General features: G+C 48.8%; 1 protein-coding gene across 2 annotated transcripts in view; it reads right to left on the reverse strand.

The window, feature by feature from the left end:
- The window catches only part of LOC128296889 (uncharacterized), a 73,675-nt gene extending 50,445 nt beyond the window's left edge, over nucleotides 1–23,230 (reverse strand). Inside the window, exons 1-2 of one of the 2 annotated variants that reach the window (XM_053032408.1) lie at nucleotides 22,274–23,230; nucleotides 22,069–22,201 (exon numbers count right to left, since the gene is read on the reverse strand). In XM_053032408.1, the coding sequence (XP_052888368.1) occupies nucleotides 22,069–22,201; nucleotides 22,274–22,594 (454 nt within the window). In that variant the 5' untranslated portion in view covers nucleotides 22,595–23,230. Of the gene's footprint in view, nucleotides 1–22,068 lie in introns of both variants that reach the window. The other variant, XM_053032407.1, reaches the window with a different exon arrangement.
- Nucleotides 23,231–23,315: the final 85 nt, after the last annotated feature.

Here is a 23,315-nt window from a genome sequence, read left to right on the forward strand (position 1 = left end):
TTACCATCCCACATATCGATACGCGTTTTTTGGCAATCGGGGTCCGCAGCACACAGTATTGACGTGGCATGATGCGAGGTTGAGGCACGACTTTTGATACGATTGCGTTCACCTGTAGTATCGGCCGGGAAATTGGCTACAAAACAAACGCGATGCGATGCGGCGCAGATACGTCAAATCGCCTTCCCACACACACACACACGGCTGATTATATCGTCATTGCGTCGAAAAATGCGTATTTTCAGAATCAGCTCACGAGCTGCAATTTGGCGTTGTTCACGCAACTTGTGATGACATTGAGCAATAGCACCGTACACCCCGGGCCGGGCCACAGATTCAAATCGGCCCACCGAATATCACCACTCTTGGTACTGTGTTCCTGTTGCAGATGCCCTCACGAGCCGCAATGAATGCAATTATTTCACGTCACTCACCCATTCAATCAATGAATTGAAATGACTTCCTATTTATAAAGAAGCTCGCTCGGGTGGCAAATCACACTTTCCGAGCTGCATTGCGAAAGGCACTCCGACTGGGTCAGTGCAGATGCGGCAACGGAGCAGTTGCGTTCCGTCGACGCCCCGGTATCGCATGCTCCAGCAAATGCACTGTGCTAGATATTTAGGTTTCCTGTTTGTTGCAAGCAGAAGAAACACTTTGCCGCCATCTGGTGGGAAAGAAACGAAGCATTTGACATCTGCCTGGTCCGAAAAACCGATGACGCTTGACCTAACTATTCATCAGCGCAAAAGTAACCGAGTTAATAGTTTGCTATGCTCAACAAAACATAAAACAACAACGCTCCCCCTTCATGAAGTAAAGAAACAAAACCAAAAAACAACAACACACCAAACAATATCGTGCCGGCCACAAACCGCATCCCCGTCGAGCAGCGTTCGTTTAAAGGAAAAATTGTACACCGCCACCATCGCCGTTCTTGACCAGTCGGCAGCCGTACCAAACCGCCGGTAACATAACGTCAATTGTATTATTTAAAAACACATAAAAATACAACAGTCATGATTTTCTCATCTTCGACACATCATAAAGTTATCAGCTTTTCCCCGGGTGTGCCACGCCCAGAGCCCGCATTCCGATACGTCCAGCCGAGACCGTCTGCGACCGTTCGCCGTGTGGCGTGAAGCAATCATGTCTTCCCGCGTCCCGTGTGTCCCGTGATCTTGCCGATCTCCCGGGACGATTAATGCCTGCGCGAAATGCCTGCGAGCGGCAGACATTTGGAAGTCGGTGGTACACGTTCGTCTTCCACTGCACTGGTTGTGTGATGGGGTCTGTTCATACCATGCAATTACCAGTTGATATAGCGGAAAGATGCAAGAATTGCAGCATGTGAAGCACCCCCCTCCCGAACATCCATGCCTGACGAATGGCTTCCCCACCCCGAACTTGCTGATTTCGTCCAATTCTTGGGCAGGCAAAACAAAAGCCCAGCGAATAAACACGGAATAAAAACAAGCTAACAAAACGCCACTCGTACAACGCCGCACGAGGAAAACAATATCATTTCCTTCGTTTGCCTCGGTACCCGGTAATAATCGAAAATTATCCATCTCGATTTGCTCGATTTGATGGTTACCACTCTCGCTGGTCCGTCCTCCAGGTTCCTGATCTAACCCGGCCGAGGGGATGCCACCTAAAGAGCTGCAGAGCGGCGATCCACGCTGGTGACTGATGGCCGAATGGAAGGTAGCCACTTTGCTACCCATTTGGTCGGCAAACGATGCAATGCCCATATCAACCCCGATTGCGATCATAATGATCAGTTCGGGAACACCGCCAACGTAATGATCAGTCGAACGATGCAGGTCGTAGTTTCGCTTCGTGTTGGTGTGTTTTGGTTAAATTTTTCTGTTTTAAATTTGGTTTTTAAACAACCAAAAAGTTGTAGCTATTTTTAAACTCGGAGAAATTTGTATAAGGGAATTCTGCTTGAAATACTTTTCCTTTTTTCCAGACACTTCAACAACTCGAGTTGGATTTGATAAGACATCAAACATTAATCTACTCCATCCATACTTTCTTTTTCGTATAGAATCGTTAAAAGAATCGTTTAATGTGCAATTAAACAGCGCCTAGTAACGGAGCATCGAGCATCGCCGTGCAATCAGCCAGTCCCTGACAATATCTTCTGTTTGCGTACATCAAAACCATCAACGGGCGCGTGCTGCAGTCGAAACATTGTCGTGCCGCGATAAAGCATGCCACAAATTATATCTAAAGTGCTGCACACAATCGGACAAACCAGATAAGGTTCCGCTTCGCCAGAGCCCTGACGCCATTTGATTAAAAGATGCGAAATCATTCCAATCATCCCAAAAGGATGCAAAACCCGAGGGCCGAGCAGATACGGCAAACCGTACCGTAACGTAACACCTACGCGAGCTCGCGCGGCATAACGCACCGGAGCCAAAGTGCTGCTGCAACTTACTTGCAACCGGCCACCGGTAATAAATCCACCACAGACAGTGCGACTAGGCATGGGTTGTTTTAAAGAACCCATGGGAGGGTGGGTGTGTGCGTATTGGCCAGGAGGAAACGACGCAATGGCAGTGCAAACGTATTATCATTGTTGGCTACAAACCGCGAAAAAGAGAAGCTGAACTGATTTCCTTCACCTTTTGTCTTAACGCTCGTGGTTTTGCAAAAGCCACCCCTGGCGGAAAGATGGTGATGCAGTCTTCGCGCGAAGATCTTGTACCCTTGCTTTACCACCGGAGTGTCTCGACACCCCGTAAAAGTGGGGACGAGAGAAGAGAGATGATAATTACAATCATAAATTTTTATTTTACGACATGCATTCAACAGTTGCGGCATTTGGCCGCACGCGCGGTTCGCTTTGTGTGAACAGCTTGTTGGGTTGGAAGGTGGAAAGGCTTGAGTTGGTTGAGCGTTTGTTTGTATGCTTATGTTTGCTCGCGGCTTTGGAAAACGCCAGTGCCAGGGTCAAACGGAGCAGCAAACGGCAGCAAAAGCTACAACTTCCTTTTGCCGAGCCATCGCAGCATCGCAATCGGTTGAGTTATGGACCTGACGATCGTTGCACACCGTTCGAAGTAGAGCTGCCGATCGATCAAACCGAAGAAGTGGGGGAAAAAAAAGTGAATCAATGAAATCTATCAATTTGTTAGGGTAATGATAAATAAAGCCACCCCATAACCATTAGCACAAATTATATGTTATAACAATCTCTTCCCAACCTCTGCTACGCCGCGGCGAATGAAGCGATCATCACACACACTCGCAAGCGACTGGGAGGCTTTAATTTATCTGGCTGCTTTTTTTGCCGTTTTCCCGGGCTTTTTGGGCTTCTATGGCACATTATGTTACGGACGCACGTTTAGGCTATCATTTAAGAGACTAACACGAGTTATGAGTTCGTTATTTATTGGCTTGCTTCTTCATCGCAGTTTTTTCCGAAAGGGAGGGCCATTTTTTAGCTTGCTCTTGAGGTATTTAATCTGAGTCTAATCTGAGGAGGTCGCATCATTAAAACCAGCAAAGGGTGTAAATAAGGAAGAAGGTAAATTAAGGGTGAAATACAAACAATCTCAGACGTGTCTCTTAATTTCCCTTTTATATTGACACCAACGTGGAGATGAGTGAACTTTTTGAAGCAGCAGAATCAAAAGCACCCAAATTCCGCTATGGAAAACTCACAATAATTCAGCGCAAATTCATCGCACAGTCATGGGCTAATTTTAGGACGCTTCGCGTAATTTTCGGCAGCGGCGACACACTTCCTGCAGCATTGCGTGAAGCGACACGACTGGCTCGAACTGCACTCAGCAACAATCTTGCATTTTACAACTTCCACACATCGCATGCGTCCCCGATGCGCCGCACACACATGCACACGGATGCACATTTCGCGCGAGCGATCGCACGCCTGTGTGGGTGCGACATCCTTCAGTCGCGCGAGAAGCAGAGCTAACAGCTGAGAGCGAATAAAGCCGTGCCAGCTTTCTTTGGCCAGCATTTCCCCCTATTTCCCAAGCACCAACACCAGCGTGCAGGACGAGAGTTTTCCCACTTACTCTTACACACTCAAACACACCAAGGACACTCCTGGCACGGCAACTTCACGGGGTTGAGCCGGTTAGCAACAATGTTGCGCGAGCCCAGGGGGTGACTGAAAAACGCGTCATAACAACCGTTCGTACCCAAACAAACAGTGCTACCGGGAGCCGGGAGCCGGAGAGAGAGCACTTCGGGGGGCCGCCAAAGGGGGGTGGAAAAGCCGGCACGAATCGCTTCGCAGCCACATGTTTTCCTGTCCGTGATCAAACCTTGGACCATCGGTGTATGGGTGACCCGACCGACGCGTCTATGGCGACGACGACGACGACGACGGCACGATGAGCAGACACGTTGCATGTGCACGCACGCACACCCAGAACCCAGATACGACCCACATGGCTGGCTGGCTGGCTGGCTGGCTAGCTGTAAACCGATTTTCCCACATCCGAGACACTTTTCCGAGACCCTCCCCCCCCTCACTCGCGCACCCACTCCGGAGGTGAATATCTCGGGGATTTTTTTTTCTGTTACGCTTCGTTTTGTGTTTTTTTTTTGTTCATTGGATCGCCACCCACCACCCCCAACATGGCGGTGGGTGGATGGAAGCGTTGACAATTGTCCTTGAACTTGACGCTGATGTATGCCTCGCTCCGATTTATGCTGGCCTCCGCCTCCTCCGCATCCTCCACTCGGGTTTTCTCACCCGGACTTCACCCGGTCGTGCGCTTTTCCCTCGGCAGTGGAGTGCTGAAGAGAGCTGTTGCTATATCGATGGAGAATTTTCCGGTTCCTTTCCCGTGGAAGCTCGTTGACATTTTTCCGTGTTGCTGTTGTTGGATTCGTTTCTGCTCTGGACGACTTTTGTTTTTTTTTCTGTTTCACCGTTGCCGCTATTTACTGCCGGTACCTCCTCTCTCCCCCCTCATCGGAAACGGGTGACTCTGTTTTTCCGTCCACCGCCGATGAAAAAGGGCTGTTTTTCTCGGTCGCGTTTTTGTTTGGACGTGCGTGTTTTTTGCTCGCTTTTGTGTGTTCGCTGTTGTGTGCGAACCAACCTGATTCTGCTCATTAGCTTCCGTCAAGTGGAATGAAGTAACGCTGCTGTGGTTCCACCACGGGGGAATACTTTTCTAAAATCCTCCCTTCCCATTGTGGGCCTCGCAGTACTATTACTTACTTACTACCAAACAAACCGCTTCTGCCGCGTTGGTGGCAAGCCCGTTGCATCACAATTTCATCACCTCTTCATCAAAACCTTCCGCGAATCGTTGGTGAAGAATTCCTGGTTTCGCTGATCCCATTCAACCTCCCTCCGGTCGCGATGCATTATATCATCCAGAAATGCATGGAGGGCCAGGTACTGCGTTTGTCTCCCTCTTGAAGTAATGCACATCGAGGACTTACTGTGTGCACACACACACACCCTTGCACTCATTAGTGCACTTCTTTATGCAACAGGATTGGTGAGCGAAAAGAAAAACTGGCGCGCATTGCATCTGCACCGTGCTGGATGTCACAGAGAAAGCCACCATTATTGAAGCGAGAGTTGGCATTCCCGGCGTACCTGGAACTGCGATTGCTTATAGCGGGAAAAACAGTTCCTTATCAATTTTTTCCATCACAGCTCAATGAAGCGGACGGTCCTAATAAATCGCATCCCCAATCGTGTCTGAAACGTACAAACTCACCAGCGAGGACGTTGAGTGTTTTTCGAAAATCGGCCCCAACAAACCGATAGGAAATGAGTTTAATGATATCGTGCAGGGGCGATGCATATTTTATGTCCATCATCGCTCCATCTCCTGGAAGGTTTCCGCGCACGGCCAAAGCATCCTTAGGAGCGGGGATCCCGCTCGATACGCGGAGAGTACGCGGAAAGAATGATTGGTCACAACCGGACAGTGCTCCGTAGTTTCCAGCCCGGTCTATCACAACCCACCGGAGAGCGCTGAATGTGCTTGGTAAATAATACCACTAATAACTTCACCTCACATTGTTTATGCGAGGCGCAACATATCCGAGGACCTTTGCAGAACCGTGACGAACGCATGCCGTCGCAGTTGTCGGAAACCTTTCTACCACCACGCCTAAAGCGTCACCCGACACACGTGGCTAGTTTTCGTGACCAGCGGCGAGGGGTGGTGGGATGCAAAATGGAGAATATTAATTAAAATTTGCATATTTAAAAATGAATTCTTTAACATTAATATTTCACCAAAGGCCGGCCTAGCCAGCCGAGATCATTTGTAAGAGTAAATATGAGGCGAAATTGATGTAGGCGAGGTTCCGTTTTTCGTATTTGTTGAGGATTTCTCGTCTGGACAAGATTTCGTCCTGATCGAAATCACTTTTCGCATGGTTAAGTTAAGTCGGAGTAGTTTGTCTGTGGATGTGGATCAATAATGCAGGGGCGCTTAAAGTACCTGATTTCCATAGCAACGGGAGCGACTCTGATGGAATGGTATTTAAATGTTGGTCTACTGAGACCACCCGGAGCCATGCGGTGGGTAGAACCAATTAGAGTGGTCAGCCGGTAATGAGGAATGTTCCGTCACAGTTCGTTTGGTCCGTATCCTGATCTCACTGTGCCGCAGCACCGAGAACTGGGAATAAATTTTATGTAGCGAAAAATTCCGTCCCATTGCAATGTCCGTCGTCCGTCTGGGTGCCGTTCTGTAAATGAACTCCAGTGTGCGGAAGCGTTTCCCTAGCCGAACCAAATTTACGACCATCCAATTTCTTTTTCCACCGCAACCGAAGGTCCTTGCCGCTTTTTCTTGCGTGTGGAATCGAATGCGTGTGGCTGTGTGTGAGTGCCGTCGCGATTGTTGTGCATCAAAAGCATTGTTTTTACTGCGCTCTTGTTATCCTCTTGCTTGGCAAAATACATGCTGGTCTACATACACCGAAGGGAAACCTGTCGTTGAATAACAAAAACAACCAACCAATGAAGATGATTCCCGTTCCCAGCCGTATGGAAGACCGTACAAGCGGAATCAAAAACAAAAAAAAACCAGCACAGAAGCAGTTTGGTGACAAGAGAATATCGCGCACAAAGCATGACAACATGCAGCAGCGGAAAAAGCTCTCTAATCATAAAACAAAACTGGAGGGACAACAGAAGGAGAGAAGAAAAAAAAAGGATGCACCACTGCCAGCCCAGAACGGATTGATCCCGGTCTCCAGGCGTAAGGGATTGATTGTGGCGCATGCATGTGCGGAGACTCACTCCTGCCCACCTTCGCACATTCTCCCCAACAACGCTTGCCAATCCAACCCAACACACGACACACGAAGACGGAAAGGATGCATTGTTCCGGGCGAGTTTACATTTGTTTTCGTCCTTTCTTACATCGAAGATCTCGATGCTACGTGCTCGGTTGGTTGCTGCTCGGTTGCTGGTAACGTGGAAAAGCGAAACCCGGACGTGGTAGCGGCACTCTGTTCCCTAGTTTCAAATCATCTTGCGTTAGCCGCACTCCCCACCCTTTGGCTTGCTCTCACCCTCGAGTACGCTTGGGTGCCGTATTTCAAGACAGTCGGAATGCATCAAGAAATATTTCCCTGCATTTTACGATTATTGCCGTTCTTGAAATTGATGTTCATTATCTTCGCCCAACCACCGGAAATGGAAACCGAAAAAAAACGGGCGAAGGAAAGTGCAGCAACCGAAGGTCAGCGTGGACAGTAAAACTCAACCCGAGTGTGTGCTGCTAAATCCAAACCAGTCTGTTGGCCACACTGATCCAGTGCCATTACTTTCATCGTCGGCCACCCATCTGCCCATAACCTACATTCACCCTAATCCGGCCACTAAAAGACATCGTCCTGGACAGTTGGGCTGATAACAAAAAAAACCACCCTCCTCCCCCTTAAGGAAAAACTGCGCTTCGCTTTCGATGCATATCGTTTCCGTCAATCAGTTTCTAATTGTCCTAGGTCAGTGTCATGGTCGGCCCCGGGGCTCGCAGCATTTTGTTATCGTTTTCGAGACTCGCAGCAGGCCATGCCATGGCTAGAGAGACGTGACGACTGCGAATGCTTACTGGGGTGAGCGAATGTGTTTCGGGGGGTGGGGGGCAAAAAGGCGCCCACACTTTAGCAATTCTTTTCACAGCAACACACACACACTACGTCAACTACAACAACACTACAGCGTGAACAAATAATTCGCCAAGAGCTGTGGAAAAACGCTGGAAAAATGGTGGAAAAAAGTGAACCCATTGCCATTGGTTTGTTCTCACTTCGAGTGTGAAATTGATTTGAAACTGGAAACGTGCACGTGTCTATCATTTCATTATGAAAGCGGTCTTTTTTTTTGTCCCTTCTCTTCTTTTCCCTTCGAACTGGGGCTGGCCAGCCGTAGAACCGGGAAGGTACGGCCGTCTGTTTGCTCGCCTTCCGCGACACGACCGTACAGTACGAACAACGGCGGCAACACCTAGCACTTTTGCGTCTTTCTGCAACCCGCTTTGGTTTGGCGCTCACTCTGTCGCTCCCTTTCGCGCTTTTCCATCGTTTGTTTTTCCTCCATTTAGTCCAGTCAGCCACACTTTCACAGTACATTACATTTCCCACAGTCGGCGGAGGAGCATGTGAGTGTTTTGTTGGTTTCGACTCGAGCATTCGTTTGCCTCCCTTTGCCTCCAAACGGTGCCCTAACAAGCATATCGATTACGATATGGGCTTTCCCGCGAACAACACACACGACGATAAGCCCCATTCGCCGGTAAAAAAGATCGGACCGACGCGGAGGTAGGCGCGAGCTGATCCGGGGGGGGAATGGCAATAGTGGAACGCTTTTCCAGCGAAGAAGTTTTCCAACCGATTCAGGCATGAAAATGATCGGACGCTTCACGGGGAAAATGGGCTGGTGGAGGAGGGGGGGAGGGAGGGGGGGGGTTGTTATTTGATAAGGCAATTTTCTGCGCTTGTGCTGGCACCACCGCTTGCAGAGCCACGCATCGCTGAATATCCCAAGGTCACACTCACATGAGGGCCGGTATGGTATTTTATTTAAATTGAAAGTATTACAATCATGCTCTCGCTCTTTTCACGATTGTGATTTATGATAAAGGGGAGTATTGCTGCACAGCGTCTCAATCGTTACTGAGGTTAAAAGGATGGATTCACCAGAAGTTTTCCACCAAGTTTCCATAATATAAGGAACAACACAACAATGATCTTGTAGAACACTTTTTTTTCGATTCATGACATCTCCTCACGGCGACTGCATCAACAGTACGCAGCTCGGCAAAGCAAAACACAAATAGGTAGCGAAGTCATTACCGTCTATTTGTTTTATCCTCATTAATTTGAAGCAAATCATTAGCGCACTGACGCTTGAACGATCGCAAGAAAGGCACGGACGTGTTAATTTGTCCTCGCTTGTCTTGCAGATCGTGTCAAACTTTCTATTGATTCAGCGATCGCTAATTTAAAGTCAACTCATCAGCGTCACAAACATTGCGGGCCCTAATGAGCCGGTTGCGCCGAGGTGACGACGACGACTGATCGATCTCCTTTCAGCAAAGTTCTGGCCGTCTTCTGGAAACATCACCCAAAGTTCACGGACACTCCCCGCCGGGGCGTTAATATGCACCGCACGCCTATCGGGTATCGAAATTCTATTCGGTTGCAACCCGAAGTTGCACTGGCACTGGCATTCCACGAGTGCGGCTGTGAACTGTTGCTTCCAGTGTTAATGTAACATTCCGCTTGCATGCCTTAACAAAAAGTTGGGTCGAAGTGAAGAGCATCGAAAAAACCACAAAAACACACCTCAACTCCCGCTTTTTCTGTACGGTTAATGCGCAAAACACGATAAAAATGGCAAATTATGCCATGTCTGGCCATCATGATTCCGTTTCGCTTCCGATCAGTTCGCTGGGAGTTGTACGCAGTTCCTCTTTCATAAGAGCCGATGCCGGTTTGGAGCAGTTAGGGGCATTTAAAATCGAATAAAAGACGAGAGGCCTTGCGGGGTTCGGTGCGTATCGGTGTGTTTGTGTCGATTTTCCCTCACGAACAAGCATGCATCCTGCGGAACTTTTAAAGCGAAGGCCTCCAACGATGGGGAAGGAAGCGAGACATGATTCACGCAGAACTTAATGAGCTGTGGAGGATGGTAAAATACCATCTTCAAAAACGACGTGAAATACACCGACCTGGCAGCAGAGAAACTGCAATTGCAGTTGATCCATGTGATCATCTTCCAATTTCTGTTTTATTCTTCAAGGATTTCTCTTATCACACGTTCAAGAACTCAATTTGAAAATTATTTCACCAAGTTCGTTTTGTTACGAATATTTTTCAAAAGTATTTCTTTTACAACTATTGATAGTTTGAACTTAAAATAGTTTCCGTGAATAAACTGCAGCTCGGCGTTAAAAGCAGGAACTCTCGGTAAAGCAAAAGTAAACCCGTAAACCATCAGCCATCTTTTACTTAAGATGGCTTCCAATGATGCATTGGTAAGCCAACTGAACTTGACCCTCCTCAGCATCGATCCTATCGTGATGCAACGGTTAGCAGAGCAATTCTGCCTTTCGTTACCTTACCGTATATCGCTCCTGTGGTCGCTGTGGAAAAGCGCTGTGCTCCAGTTCTACCCCTTTTCGGCCAGAATGAGTGTGAGTGTTTGTGTGCGGTAAAGACGGTTCGCAAAATCGTTTATATTACTCGTGGTACTTCAACCCATCCGTTCGCGTACACTGAGCACAAATGAGTCCGCGCTTTACATTACGCGGGCCCTTTCTCCACGACCACGAGCAGAGAAAATGTTTACCCAAACCTCTAGCCGATCTTGCATGCAGGCTGCTTACAAGAAATAAAATACTCCGCACAACATTGATCATGCATCACGATTGGTAAATACAACAATCGCCCGAGAGGGTGTTCTTCCCTTCCCCATTCCCCCGGACCTTCCTCCCCCTCCCGAAGAGGAGCGTGTGAGCGGGAGTGAGTGTGGCCGCGGAAAATCGGGCGACCCGCCGCAACACCAGAACCAGCGCCACACGCCACGCCGCGCCGCGCGATCGCAAGAAATGAATCAATGCGCAAAATGAAAAATAAATCGTAAAAACAGGTTTATTAGCTATACCGTTTTTGAGTCACCCCTGTTCCCTTTGGACAGAAGTTCTGCCGTGTCCAGAACGGGTCGCCGGAGTTTTTGAGCTGCGGCGCACCGTTTTAACCTTCTTTTTTCTGCCATTTCTTCCCTGTCAACTAAGACTAGACTGTGCTGGCTGGGTTTCGCTGCTGTTCCTCCAGTGCTAGCTCAGAACAGAAGCTCGTGCAACACAGCACAAGGAACAACAGCGTCGTCCGTGGTGATCAGCGTGTGGTTCCGGGCGAAAATCATCGGCATAGTTTAAGGATTTGCTGGAGGGTTTTTTTTGTTGCCCGTGTTTGAAGCGGCAAAGGAACGTGATATTGGATCGGTTCTTTTTAACGTAGCGCAGCGTTTGGCGGCAGTGGTGGAATAATACGGGCGCAAAGGTTAATGATCGTAACGATGAGGTATTATCGCTACATTGGAAGTCAAATTTGGAGTGCAGCAAACGGTGGGCAAACATCCCTCAAAGCAGTGCAGATCTTTGGCACCGTGCACGGAATGTGTGTGTTACAACAATCGGTTTGTGGTTGTGTAAACGTGGAGAAAATAGATTTATTATTCACTTCAAATAAATAAACATAAAACATCTCAAAATGTTAAAGGTTCGCCACGCAACCAATGACGTTTATTTCCCTCAGCTCACCTTCTCGTATTGGAATGGCTCCAATAATTTTCCGTCACATAAGAGATCGCAACAGTCAAGGAAAAACAGTGTGCAGTGTGTTGCAGTGTAACCGACACAAAAGGAAGAGAGAGAGAGAGACAACGCACACATTTCGCGTTCGTTTGTGTTCGATAATCTAAGCTAACTTTAAAACCGAATTATACTGATTGCTGGCCGATGGCATGTTCGGGCTAAGACAGCGGCGACGGACTGCGCGCTGCACGGACCTGTAAAACATGCGATCGTCAGCGACACCCGTGTGTCACGGAAACTCGATTGCGAAGTCAAACGGATGATTGATTGCTCATGCATCAATGCATGCGTTCTGGCTTTCTTTCGCCCGCCGCCCGGACGCATCCCTCCGGTTCCGTGCGACATAATTGGTTGCGCGATTATTACGACCAGACGACGCGGGCTGCGGTCACTGTGTATCGTTCACCATTAAATGGGGTTTCGGCGCGGCAAAAACGGATCTACAGCTGATACTACCGGAACGGAGCATCGTTTTCTCTGCCCAAAATTGCAACAACCGAGAGCAGCGGGAAGAAAAAAAGCAGTCCGACAGACACACGCATTACAAATAAACAAAATGGGTACTAATTTCAAGAAATACCTTAAGCGCCACCTTTTGACTTGTCCGGTTTCTTGCCACCGTGATGCCACCTGCAGTGGTCACCTCCCAGGAAAGATGTTCTCTTAGCATTCGTTAGTTTGGCCACACCGTGTGTCGGTTTTTTCCAAATTATTCGAGACCCAAGCCGGAGATACAAAACGATACTTCCCGATGTATCTCGCATGTCCGTTACGACACAAAAAGGATATTAAGCTCAGGAGATACTTATCCCTCATCGTTAAGATCTCCTATCAGTGATCTGTAAAAAAGTTTGCCAGCAATTGGTTTTATCACCGAAATTACCATCTTCCAGTTAAGTCTGCCGGTCTAGGTGATTGCTTTCGAACCATCCAACCAGCGCTGATGCAGAATGGTTAATGTAGGAAAATAATCTCCCTGCTAGTCCCCGGTGTATATTTGCTGCCTCCTTCGACAGTCGTAACATTGAGCGTGACCTTAATCCCGTCGTCGTCGTCGTCTTCGCCCGCGTACCTTTCGCTGTTGTTTATTTTATAAATCCGTATCCCACCTCCTCAATGTCCAGACGCTCACTCACCGCCCTCCGAGCCGTTTCAGACACGTTTCAGGGTTCCGCAAAACAAGGTGAATTGCGGGACAGTCCGCCACTTGATGAGGGTATGCCGTGACGTTTGAAAAATTTTTGCGCGCGCAAAGATTCGAGTGCATACCCGAGTGCCGAACCGCTGCCCCAACATCGAGCAACCGGCCGACCGTGCGGATAAACGCGGAAGATTAAAAAAGAATCAAAAAGTAACTAAACTTTCCGCAAAGCATCTCAACATTGTTGACCGAATTCGCAATGTTGCCGGTTGCGTCCCATCCGCGGCTTTCCATCCTGCCAGCGGACACCTTTTTAACCGAACTCTTCACTGCCACCTCGTTGCTTGACGCAGGCACATTGACAGTACAACTCCGCTCCTGGCTCTCTAACGTGAAGTATTACGGTGGAGTCCCCCTGATCGGTTGTTTTGTTTTTGGTCTTGTTGCAACAGCACCACCGCAATGCAGCGTGGAGGGAAGCCGGTTTAAGGCTGCTCCCGTGTCTCAAGGTTTTACTGCCGAGGAGAAGAAACTAGTCGTACGCGGGGTCACCAACCTTCCCTACCAGGGTCCCACCTTCAGCTGTCGGTGGGGCCCATGTCAAGTGAGGGAGGGAGGCTGTAGGCTTGTAGGATCACCACAAGCCTTGCCACCCGAGCAAAATGGGGCTAAAACGAAAAACCTGAAATGAAATAGATCAGACAGCATACAATTATGCTCGATTTTCGACGCAGCCCGTGATGGGCACTCTTCTTCTCTTCCAGCAGCTTCAACATTAGCTCCACTCCGGAAAGGAAGGCGCAAAAGCGCGACTTCATCCCATGCAGCATCGGGCTCCGTTGGCCCGTTGCGATATGCTGCAGGAAGGAACCGCCTTCGATGCCAGGCTAGTGCAAACCGTTTGACAGTACCGCGGCACCGGCAGCAGTTCTAAACCACCAACAAAAGCCCATTCATTCTTGGGCGAGTTCTGCCCGTGGCACTGCTCCAAACGTCACTCGTCGACGCGCACAGCAGAAAGCCAGCCTTGTCCATCAACGGAGCTGGTCGAGCTGGTTTGAAGGGGTTGCTTTCCGGCAAGACGAAGAACGGCACAACATATTGGGTGCAAAGAAACTAGACCGTACCACCGTGCTTCATCCTATCGCCGCCTGCTCGATAAGACGGTTGTTATTGATTCCAACCCCAACAGTACCCCTGCAATCGATGACAGTCGATGAAATGAGCTAGCGTTTAACCGATTTATGCTTCACTCAGAGATGCCTGGTGAGAACTTTAATCTCAGCCTACTAGACGACACGCGTTTCGTGTGTTCTATTCTTCTGTCATCGACATCTATCGAGGTTCGAATCATCGAACAATATCTCATAAGCATTGCAAAAGTGGTAGTCAGCAATGAGAGAAGACATTGTATAAAATGTTAAGAAGGCCGAAGTACATCAGGAAAATATAGCAAAAGAACAACAGAAATAGCTAAAAAATTATTGTTCAAATAAGAAACTTCTTGAGAGAATTCCACTCCAACTCATTTATTGTATTAGCAAGTAGTATCAACTCTTTGTCTAAGTCTTCCCAGGGCCTACTAGGGACTTCCAAATTACTTAGAGTCAGTTGACTATTTAACTTTTGGAAGTGCTCAGGGTATTCGATGAGATCTAGTATCAGGGTTATCGAAAGGCTTCAAGGTAACTGTAATCTTCGCATTACTGTTCTTGCCAAGAACTCCTAAGCTGGAACATCATCGTCATCAAATATTCTAGTTAAAATGGCAGGAATTACACGATGCCCATATTCTCCACTAATGTCTAACGGATGTAATCAAGACACTGATATTACACATAAGTATTGCGAAGGCACATTTCAAACCCCTCGGAAGATGTCTAGCGTTAGCGAAGTGCTGTAAATTAACATCTTTACATTCTAGACAAAACATTCACAGGACCCTCCCTACATGGGCTGTGAGACGAGTCTAGGCGCGTGTGTGAATTTCCGCAAATCGCAACCGGTTGTTCCTTGTGTGGCTTTAATTGAAACATTATGATGAGTGTTATTGTTTCCCGTGTCCTGGAACATGAGCAAAGTCTCAAGAGACAATCGTTGCCGTAACTTGATTTTTCACGGTAAAGATGTCCCCTTGCCGTGCTGGTGCGTTGTCTGACGCACGCGTTTAGCACATAAATTGAACCTACCTACCGCGTCTCGTCGATAAACAATTTGGAAACGCAGAATGGACAAAACGCCAATCCAGTGCAACAAACATTCGCGTACTTTGCAAGCATCGTTGGTCTAGCGAAAGAATCAATTTAATTGTAAATTGCATTTCCTTCTGTTCATTCCATTTTGTTTCTGCGGCCCATCGGGACGGTCCATCCAGTAGCCACAAACACCACCAGTTGCACTGCTCCAAGTGCTCGTGGCTCGCGCGTTTTTTTTTTTGGGCCATTTCGTCCTCGTTTTTTGCCGCAAAACAAAACCAGAAGGGACAGCTGCTACGTGAAAAACGTAAATAAACACATTCCACCGTGTACGCCAAACATTGGCCACGAGGCGATATGTGACCATGGCGGAAGAGCAGAGCAGGATGGTTCTACGTCCCCAAAAACCCCCCCCGGACCCCGGTTGGGCTAGGAAAGGAAACGGTTTCGGGAAAAGCACTTGCGCATTGTTGCGAGCCAGCGCTCCACGCGCGGCCACGCGGAAGTGCCGCAGACAAATAGCACACACGCGTTGATTAAGTGCGACGTGACGCGATGCTCATATTCCGTCTGCCGTCCTCTATCCGTCCGCATGGCCAGCGCGCGGTGGTCTCTAACGACGAATATGAATGTATCAATCATCTTTCGTGCCGACGGAGCGCATGCAACATCGCCACCGGTCCATCCATTGTGGTCATTCTCCCGCCGGGAACAAGGGGAAGATGTGACTTTTTCATCCTTCCCCATTTCCTTACCGGTGATGGTAATTCGCATTTCGCACCGTGTGTGTGAGTGTTTTTGTTTTAAATTGTCGGACGTGTAAACTGACCACAGCTAACCACATGCTGCATGCTGCCTGGCGACTGTCTCACAGGGGTGGGTGTGGAAAATGGAAAGAAAAGAACCACGGAGAAAGAACAAACACACAGTCCCGGTGGATAATCGATCGCTTTAGCGATGGCGGGCGAAGGCGACGCGCGCGCGCGCGCTCGCGTACGTCAAACGTAACGAACCGGAAAGTGCAACACATCGAGTGCAACGTGCAACGAGGTGGAATGCAACCAGATGAGGGTTGGATGTGGGAGGGACGAGACTTGAGTGCGAGGTGTGTAGTTTCTCAAAGCAGTGCGCACATTTTGCGACTTTGCCATCATCCCGCTGCGTGGCCAAAACGCACGCGGATTAGGCGCGCGGGGCCTGGCGGCGGCGGTATTGAACGAAAATAGACATTCGGCGCAACAGTGTTGCGCTCTCGCGGCTCGTGGTGCTAAAATTAGCGGGTGGCGGCACTCGGCACTGCATTATTTTCGTCCGATGGGGATTGCGCGAAATTGAACCAGTTGCCAAACAGCGAACGCGGCCAGATCGAGCCTTTTTTCCCCGCATGCTTTTTCTCTGTGATCGACGCGCGTGTGTCAGGCCAGCCGGCTGGCAAAAGTGCATCGCCAGTGTGTGTATGAGATGCGTCGCTAGATGTCGAACGGTTTGGCTTCCCCATTCAGACTTGCCAAAATACTGCGCATACCCAGCTTCCCATTATGAGGAAGTGTGTACTTGCCCTTTGTGAGATAGTTTCCTCGGTGCGCGACCAACTCGCAAACTCGCCGCGTTTTGTGGTTCATTATAGCGGCGTTCTTTACTACAATTCTTCATCAACGGATGATGTGTACAACTGGAAAACAACACAAAATCACCTTCGGCGTATTGTCCGGAACCATCTCGTGTCACCGTGTTGTAATCTTCCCGGCAACACATTCCACATCCGAGACCGTGTAACGATTCGTCCTCGCGCAAACCCGGAAGAACCAGTTCTGCGCGAGTTCCCCCCCGATGACGACCTTTTGTACCCTGTTTTTTTCCCGCTCTCCAAAAGACACGCTCAGACCCCTTCTTTTGGTCATGCCTTCCTTCAAAGACAAATTTCTTTGATTTGCATACAATAATCAAATTATTCAAATGCGCCTTTAATTGCGCCAGATCCCGTGCGATCATGCGCCGTTGCGCGAGAAGAGGCTAAATTACGTTTTAATTTGGAGGAAAAAAAAACCCCTCTGCATGATGCGCGATTGCATAAGCGCAGGAGCCTCGGTACCATGGCAAGGATGCGCCATCGCCAGTGGACGCAAGACAACGGCACTCATTTGACACATATGAATGGAAAACCCGAACCTGTCACCGGAAATATGGGCCCCGAGCTGTCTGTGTGTGTGTGTGCTGCGAAACGCATTACGGACTATTAATAATTTTCTAATTAGTCGAAATTCCGCACGTCACACGTCCAAACAGTTCCAAACAAGCCCACAAGAAGAAGGCACTTTCGCTGTGATCGGTGTGAGCAAAAGATGATCTTTGCGCGCAATGTGCTCCGTCTTCCAAATGGTATCCGTCATAGATGTCTTACTCAGCGGGCCTGATGTCCGCAGAATGTGCTAGTGGCTGCAAAGTGGTGCTCTTTCGTCTTCTTGCTAAGGGAGTAGAGCAGTAAATGTGAAATCGTTAAAAATATCTTCACTCACGCGTCTATGTAGCCGATTTGAAAGGTTTTCTACGCAAAAGAAATACACTCAAGGCAAGTTCTTCCGCGATAAGAGTTGAGATACTCTTCCCCACATATTAATCATCTTCAATAGAACTGCTTCATACCTGGACATAGAAGTCTTTCTTGAGGTGTCAATGGATACACAAAAGAATTACATCTCGCTGTCAAACATCGCTAAACGACTTCGGAACGGTAAGGACGCGAAGCAAAACCACCGGATTGACCTTTGATGTAGGGTACTGCGACAAACGCCTGGTGAGCCATCCAAAGAAGTTCCTCACGGAGGGTAATGCTACTTGTCTGTTGAAAGTTTGGAGGGCAGAAACCGGAAACAACAGCACAATCGGATTAAACACGCTGCTTGTTTGTCGCTGCAGAGTTGGATTACCTTTAGAACGGCCTGCTCCTATTCATCCTTCGTGGCCACATCAGCTAGAGGCTAATGCTACTCACACTGACCACAGCAGCACCAGCAGCAGCAGCAGCAAAAAGGGATGCTTTGCTCACTCACATTTCGACCACATTCGTCTTCATCGCACCGTGAAATGAGCTTCCGACGGACGGACGCCAAAAAGTGTCGTCAAATGGCATGGCCAGATCTCTATCGGTGATGGTAAATGACTCAATCAACACCATCTCGGGAGTGGTTTGTGGCGAATGTGCATGCCAAAAAACCCCCCCTCGCCAAAGTAGGGGCCCCTATGCTGCTGCAAGGATTTATGTGCGCCGTAACCGGACCCATCAAAACCACACTTTTTCTCACACACACAGCCGGGCACGATTATTTGACGGAAGAGAAATGGGTGACCGAATCGCTTGGTGGATGTCATGGTGAAGAACAGCAATATCACAGCAGCAACAACAACAGCACACACAAAAAAAAAACGTAACATGTGCAACTCGGTCGGTAGAGCAAAAATTAAAACCGGTTATGATCGTACAACACCGGACGGGACAGACGCGGCGAATGGCGAGTGCGTTCACGGGAATAAAAAAAGCAACATAAATGTAAAACACCTCGCCTCGTTACGGATGTGACATTTGATAGGGCTCCACAAGCTGCCCCAAAGGATGCAGCCAGCACCTCTCGAAATGAAATCAAAACAAATGCACACCCAACCAGGACGTGGAAGGTATCACAGCCCATCATAAACGCTCATTTAGGACATTAACGTGGCTGATGCGCACCATCACCGTGCCAGCTAATGAACTGAACGATAATGCCGCTTAATAAGCGGGTTCGACAGGACGAACAGGACGGTGCGACGGTCCGTTTGGCTACCGAGTTTCGGCACATGCGCTCCTTCCAAAACACTCACCGATCGCGCCTCAATTGCTCAAGGAGCTGCGACTGAGCTGCAGGTCCATGCTGCCGATCGCTAGCAATCGCATGTCAATGGGCGCAAGGGTCATCTCGGCGATGCTAAATGGACTGGCCAAGCATGATTAACGATGATAGTTCGCGTCGTAATCAATCAACCGCGAGCGAACTAGCAAACATTCTTTCCTCCGCGAAACCTGTTCTAGAATGCACACAACTTTCCTGGCGACACATTCTGCAACACGGTCCGTCCGCCGTGCCGTCTGTTCCCTGTTGTATCGTGCTCCACACGCAGACATCTGCGATACATGTGTGCCGATACATAACGCAGAAGCTTTGAACCGTCAGGAACGGGTTTGTCTTAAGGGTGTGTTGCCACCATTGAAAGCTTCTAATGACATTTTTATCATTCTGTGGTGGTATTTTAGAACAAAAAACGACACGGGAGTGTTGCAGGGTTTTCGAGATCTAGTGGCACGTTTGGAAGCTGTTTCTGAGTTGTATTAGAAGAAGATCTCGCATTCTCTGCGATTAAGAATTCATCCATCTTTCATATCCAACCTATTTTATCTTGCGATATGTCTAGAAATTGGCAAGAATTCTGGATCTAGCACTACTCCTTCTAGTTCAACTTGATCAGCAGAAACAACTTGCTAAAGTTCTGGAAGTTGGCAAGAATCTCAGATCTTCTACATCAACCTCCTTTCCACATGAACTTTACGTTGGGGACTGAGATTTTGAGATCGTTTCCAAATCTATCTTTGCAAAGGGCAATTGAATTTCGTTGATATGATTGTAGAACTTGTGAAGAATTCAAAATCTAGCTCTGCTTTGACAACTTGCTAAAGTTAAAGTAAAAGTTCTGGAAATTGAGAAGAATTGCTGATCTTCTACTTAAACCTCCTTTCCAGTTAAACTTGAGATTAAAGAAATTCGAAAGGAATTAAAAGAAATTGAAGTTAACAGCAAAATCAACTCCCAAACGTTCCACAAAACAGGAAATATTGCAGAATTACCTTCACACATTACAGTTCAACATGAAAACAATCCAAAAATGGCACCAACTTCAACTCCAAAACCCTGTACATTCGTCTAACCCATTTCAACCTCAAGCCACACTGGATTACTTTGCAACATGTGCGTTTGTGTGAAAGGGTTTTTATGCGAGTTTCCTCATACGGTCACATCTTATTCCTTCCTGCAAAATGCGCTTGTACAATTGGGCAGCAAGGATCGATGCTCGGAAAGATCGGCTAATCGTTCTCTCGTGCAGCGACACGAGAACACAACGTGCCGTCAAAGTGTTTCGGGATTGCGTGCAAACTTTTATTTAGCATACGGGCAAACGTAATCTTTGGCTACACTTTCAACAACCACTATCGGAAACGATGGCGGGCTGGCGACGTTGTGGACGCAGCTTCCATCCGGAGGAAGGAAACAGAGGAGGAAGTATTTGAGAGTGAGAGAGGGAGGAATAAGATATAACAAGTAATAATTGCACAAGTGGAAAAGTTAAGAGCAATTTGGCGATACCCCCTCCTGTACCGTCCCCGTGCACACTCTGGGACGACTCCTCCCATTGCCATTTTCCTCGGGCTAACAATCCTCCAAGGATGACACGTTTCGCGTCTGCACTTGTGCAAATAGGAACAAATAATAAAATAAAAAAGAACGTTTTCCCGCTTCTTCACCGACACCAGCGGACTCCATTCCAAACAGACATTCCATGCCGGATAAACAGCGTCCTAGTTCAATGTAGCTTGCTTCCCTTAGAGCGCCTTATTGTTTCGCCAATACGGCCAATACAGGATAATGTTTCATGTTTTTATTGTTCCGCCTTGCCGATCGCGACAAGCGAAACATACGTTCTCGGGCCGCCCATTTCCCGCGTGCCCATTACCGGCCTTTACATCTGAATACCGTTGGCAATTATTTGTCACACCATCCCGCTTGCTTGCCCCGGTCGAAACCAGTGCTGCGACAACGCCACCATCGAGCGCCACACACTTTCTGTGATCAATTTTGTCCCAACCCGTTCGATTTGTGACCGTCTCGGTGCCAAACAAAACAGAAAAAAAGGGAACGTTCTACCCGTCGAAATATGCGAGGATGCGTCCTGCAAGGAATGTGCCAGTGGGGAGGGAAAGAACACGGGCGAGAGCGTGAAAGGAAGCAAAACAAACCGAACCAACGCCGAGCAGCAGCCGCCCAGCCGTAAGGGGCAGAAGGAGTTTCAGCAAAGAAGTAGATAATTAAATAATATAATTATGGTAATACGATGCGAAAAAAGGGCTCGTTTTGTGGGGAGGACACGGCAGGAAAAAAAAAACAAACCCCCCAACACACTCACACCATCCCAGAAGGATGGATGGATCGACAGAACGGAGTGAGGCGTAAAGGTAAACAGCACCACGACGCTAATCATGAGGAATAGCCGGGGAGATACGCACGAAACGACACCGTCTCTGCAGCAGAAAACCCTCCGCCGAGCCAGGTGCCTTTGCAGGTTGCACCGTAGTGGCTTTCGGTGCCCCAACGCTCGGCAAACGTGGCATGTCGAACCCCGGGCGCAGGGGAAAAGGTCGCTGACTAACGAACGAAACCCGGTGTGTGCGTACGAGGAAGAAGGTTTGATCAGCCATCAAACAGCCATTAAACCGGTCCTGCACGGATTTCCGAGTTGCTTTTTGTTGCGCGCCCGGGTTGCGAAGGTTTCGAGAGTTGCAGCAGTTCATCAGCCACTGATGAAATGTAGTGCAAACGCGTGGGAAATGGGGCGATATCCGCACCAATAGGATGTGCGTGAGGCTCGAACCAAGATCGACTTTGCGTGACGGGAGCTGCATAGAAATGCGCATACAATAGAGCAACGGTAGCAAACATGAGGATCATGGAAGGAAACGATCAGCCATCTTGGGCTGGATCGTGTTCATCTGCAGAAGGAGATCTTCTCGCGGTGGAATCCATTCAATCATTTTCGTGAATAATAAAGCAGGAAGAGGCTGCTGTTTCGGACTTACCTCCAAGATGCTGCGGTTCGGCGACATGGTGCGGCACTCCCGGCGACCGTCGGTGTATCGTCAGGGGCACGCTGGAGGTCCCCGGTGCGGACGCCATCGATCCGGTGGAGGAGTCGCAATCAAACGATCTCGTCTGAGAATTATGAATCATATTATGCTTCAGGTCTTTCAGCTCTGACAGCTTTGGTATGTGAATGTTAGCTACCGGCTCGGGTGGTACCTCGCCCTCGTTCAACGCCCGCTGCTCGTCCTGCGTCTGGGCACGCCGCAGTGCGGTCTGCAACGCCATCACACGCTGTCGCTCGGCGGTCAGGCAGCACTTCTCGCAGTGGCAGGTGCGGTACTTGCAGTAGCGCTTGTGACCCTTCAGCCCAATCTTCAGACCGTGGTTGCGGCAACGGGCGCAGTTCGGCGGTGTCCGCGGGTTGAGCGAGTTGTTGCACGAGCTGGACGCACCGTTGCCGTCCGTGCGCGAATCGTACCCGGAGTCGGACATTGCTTCCGCCCAACGGTCCTGTGACACCATCGAGAACTGTACCACACGCTCGTGTGGTTCCGCGCTACTTCCAGGGATGTGACCCGCCGCAAATGCCTTCCTTCCTTTCCCCTCTTCACTCCTACTCTCTCTCTCTCTCTCCCTCTCTCCCTCTATCTCTTCCTTCCTCGCCCTACCTCGACTCTTTTAATTCCTCGCGCTTTCTACTGCTCCCTTTTCGCGACTTGCGACCGTTTCGTACCGATCCTTACCGGTGCACTTGCACATGCATTGGTTGCCCTATGGCAAGAACAGAAGGTTATTGATGCTTTGCCGCTCCTACGCCAGTCGATCACAATCGCCAAAGTGTCTCTCTGTGTGTCACCTATTATTTCCTCACTTATGTCGCTGGAGCTTCCACTCTGCTAATGCATCTCCCCGCATCTCCCCAGGACACGGCGTTAGTGCAAACGACAACCCTTACGCTACCACTTTCTCTTACTTATCTCGCCCTACACTCGCCTCCGCTACACTCCACCAATGCAATAAATTCAACGTTCGATCTCGCGGTGTGTCACTCTCGAGCACCTCCTGCTTTCTTCCCCAGACACTTATGACGGGCGATTGGCACAGCGACTCAACAATTGGAGCCCTGCTCAATGTACAATCCTGCCGAAGCTAGTTCGAGCTCACGCGAATCGTTGGCTATGGTGTGTGGCATTGTCCCTTTCGAGAAAATGTCGTACAGAAGCGTGATAAAATCGAGCTCTGC

The sequence above is a fragment of the Anopheles moucheti genome, chromosome 2 (genome assembly GCF_943734755.1).
Source record: "Anopheles moucheti chromosome 2, idAnoMoucSN_F20_07, whole genome shotgun sequence".
NCBI lineage: Eukaryota > Metazoa > Arthropoda > Insecta > Diptera > Culicidae > Anopheles > Anopheles moucheti.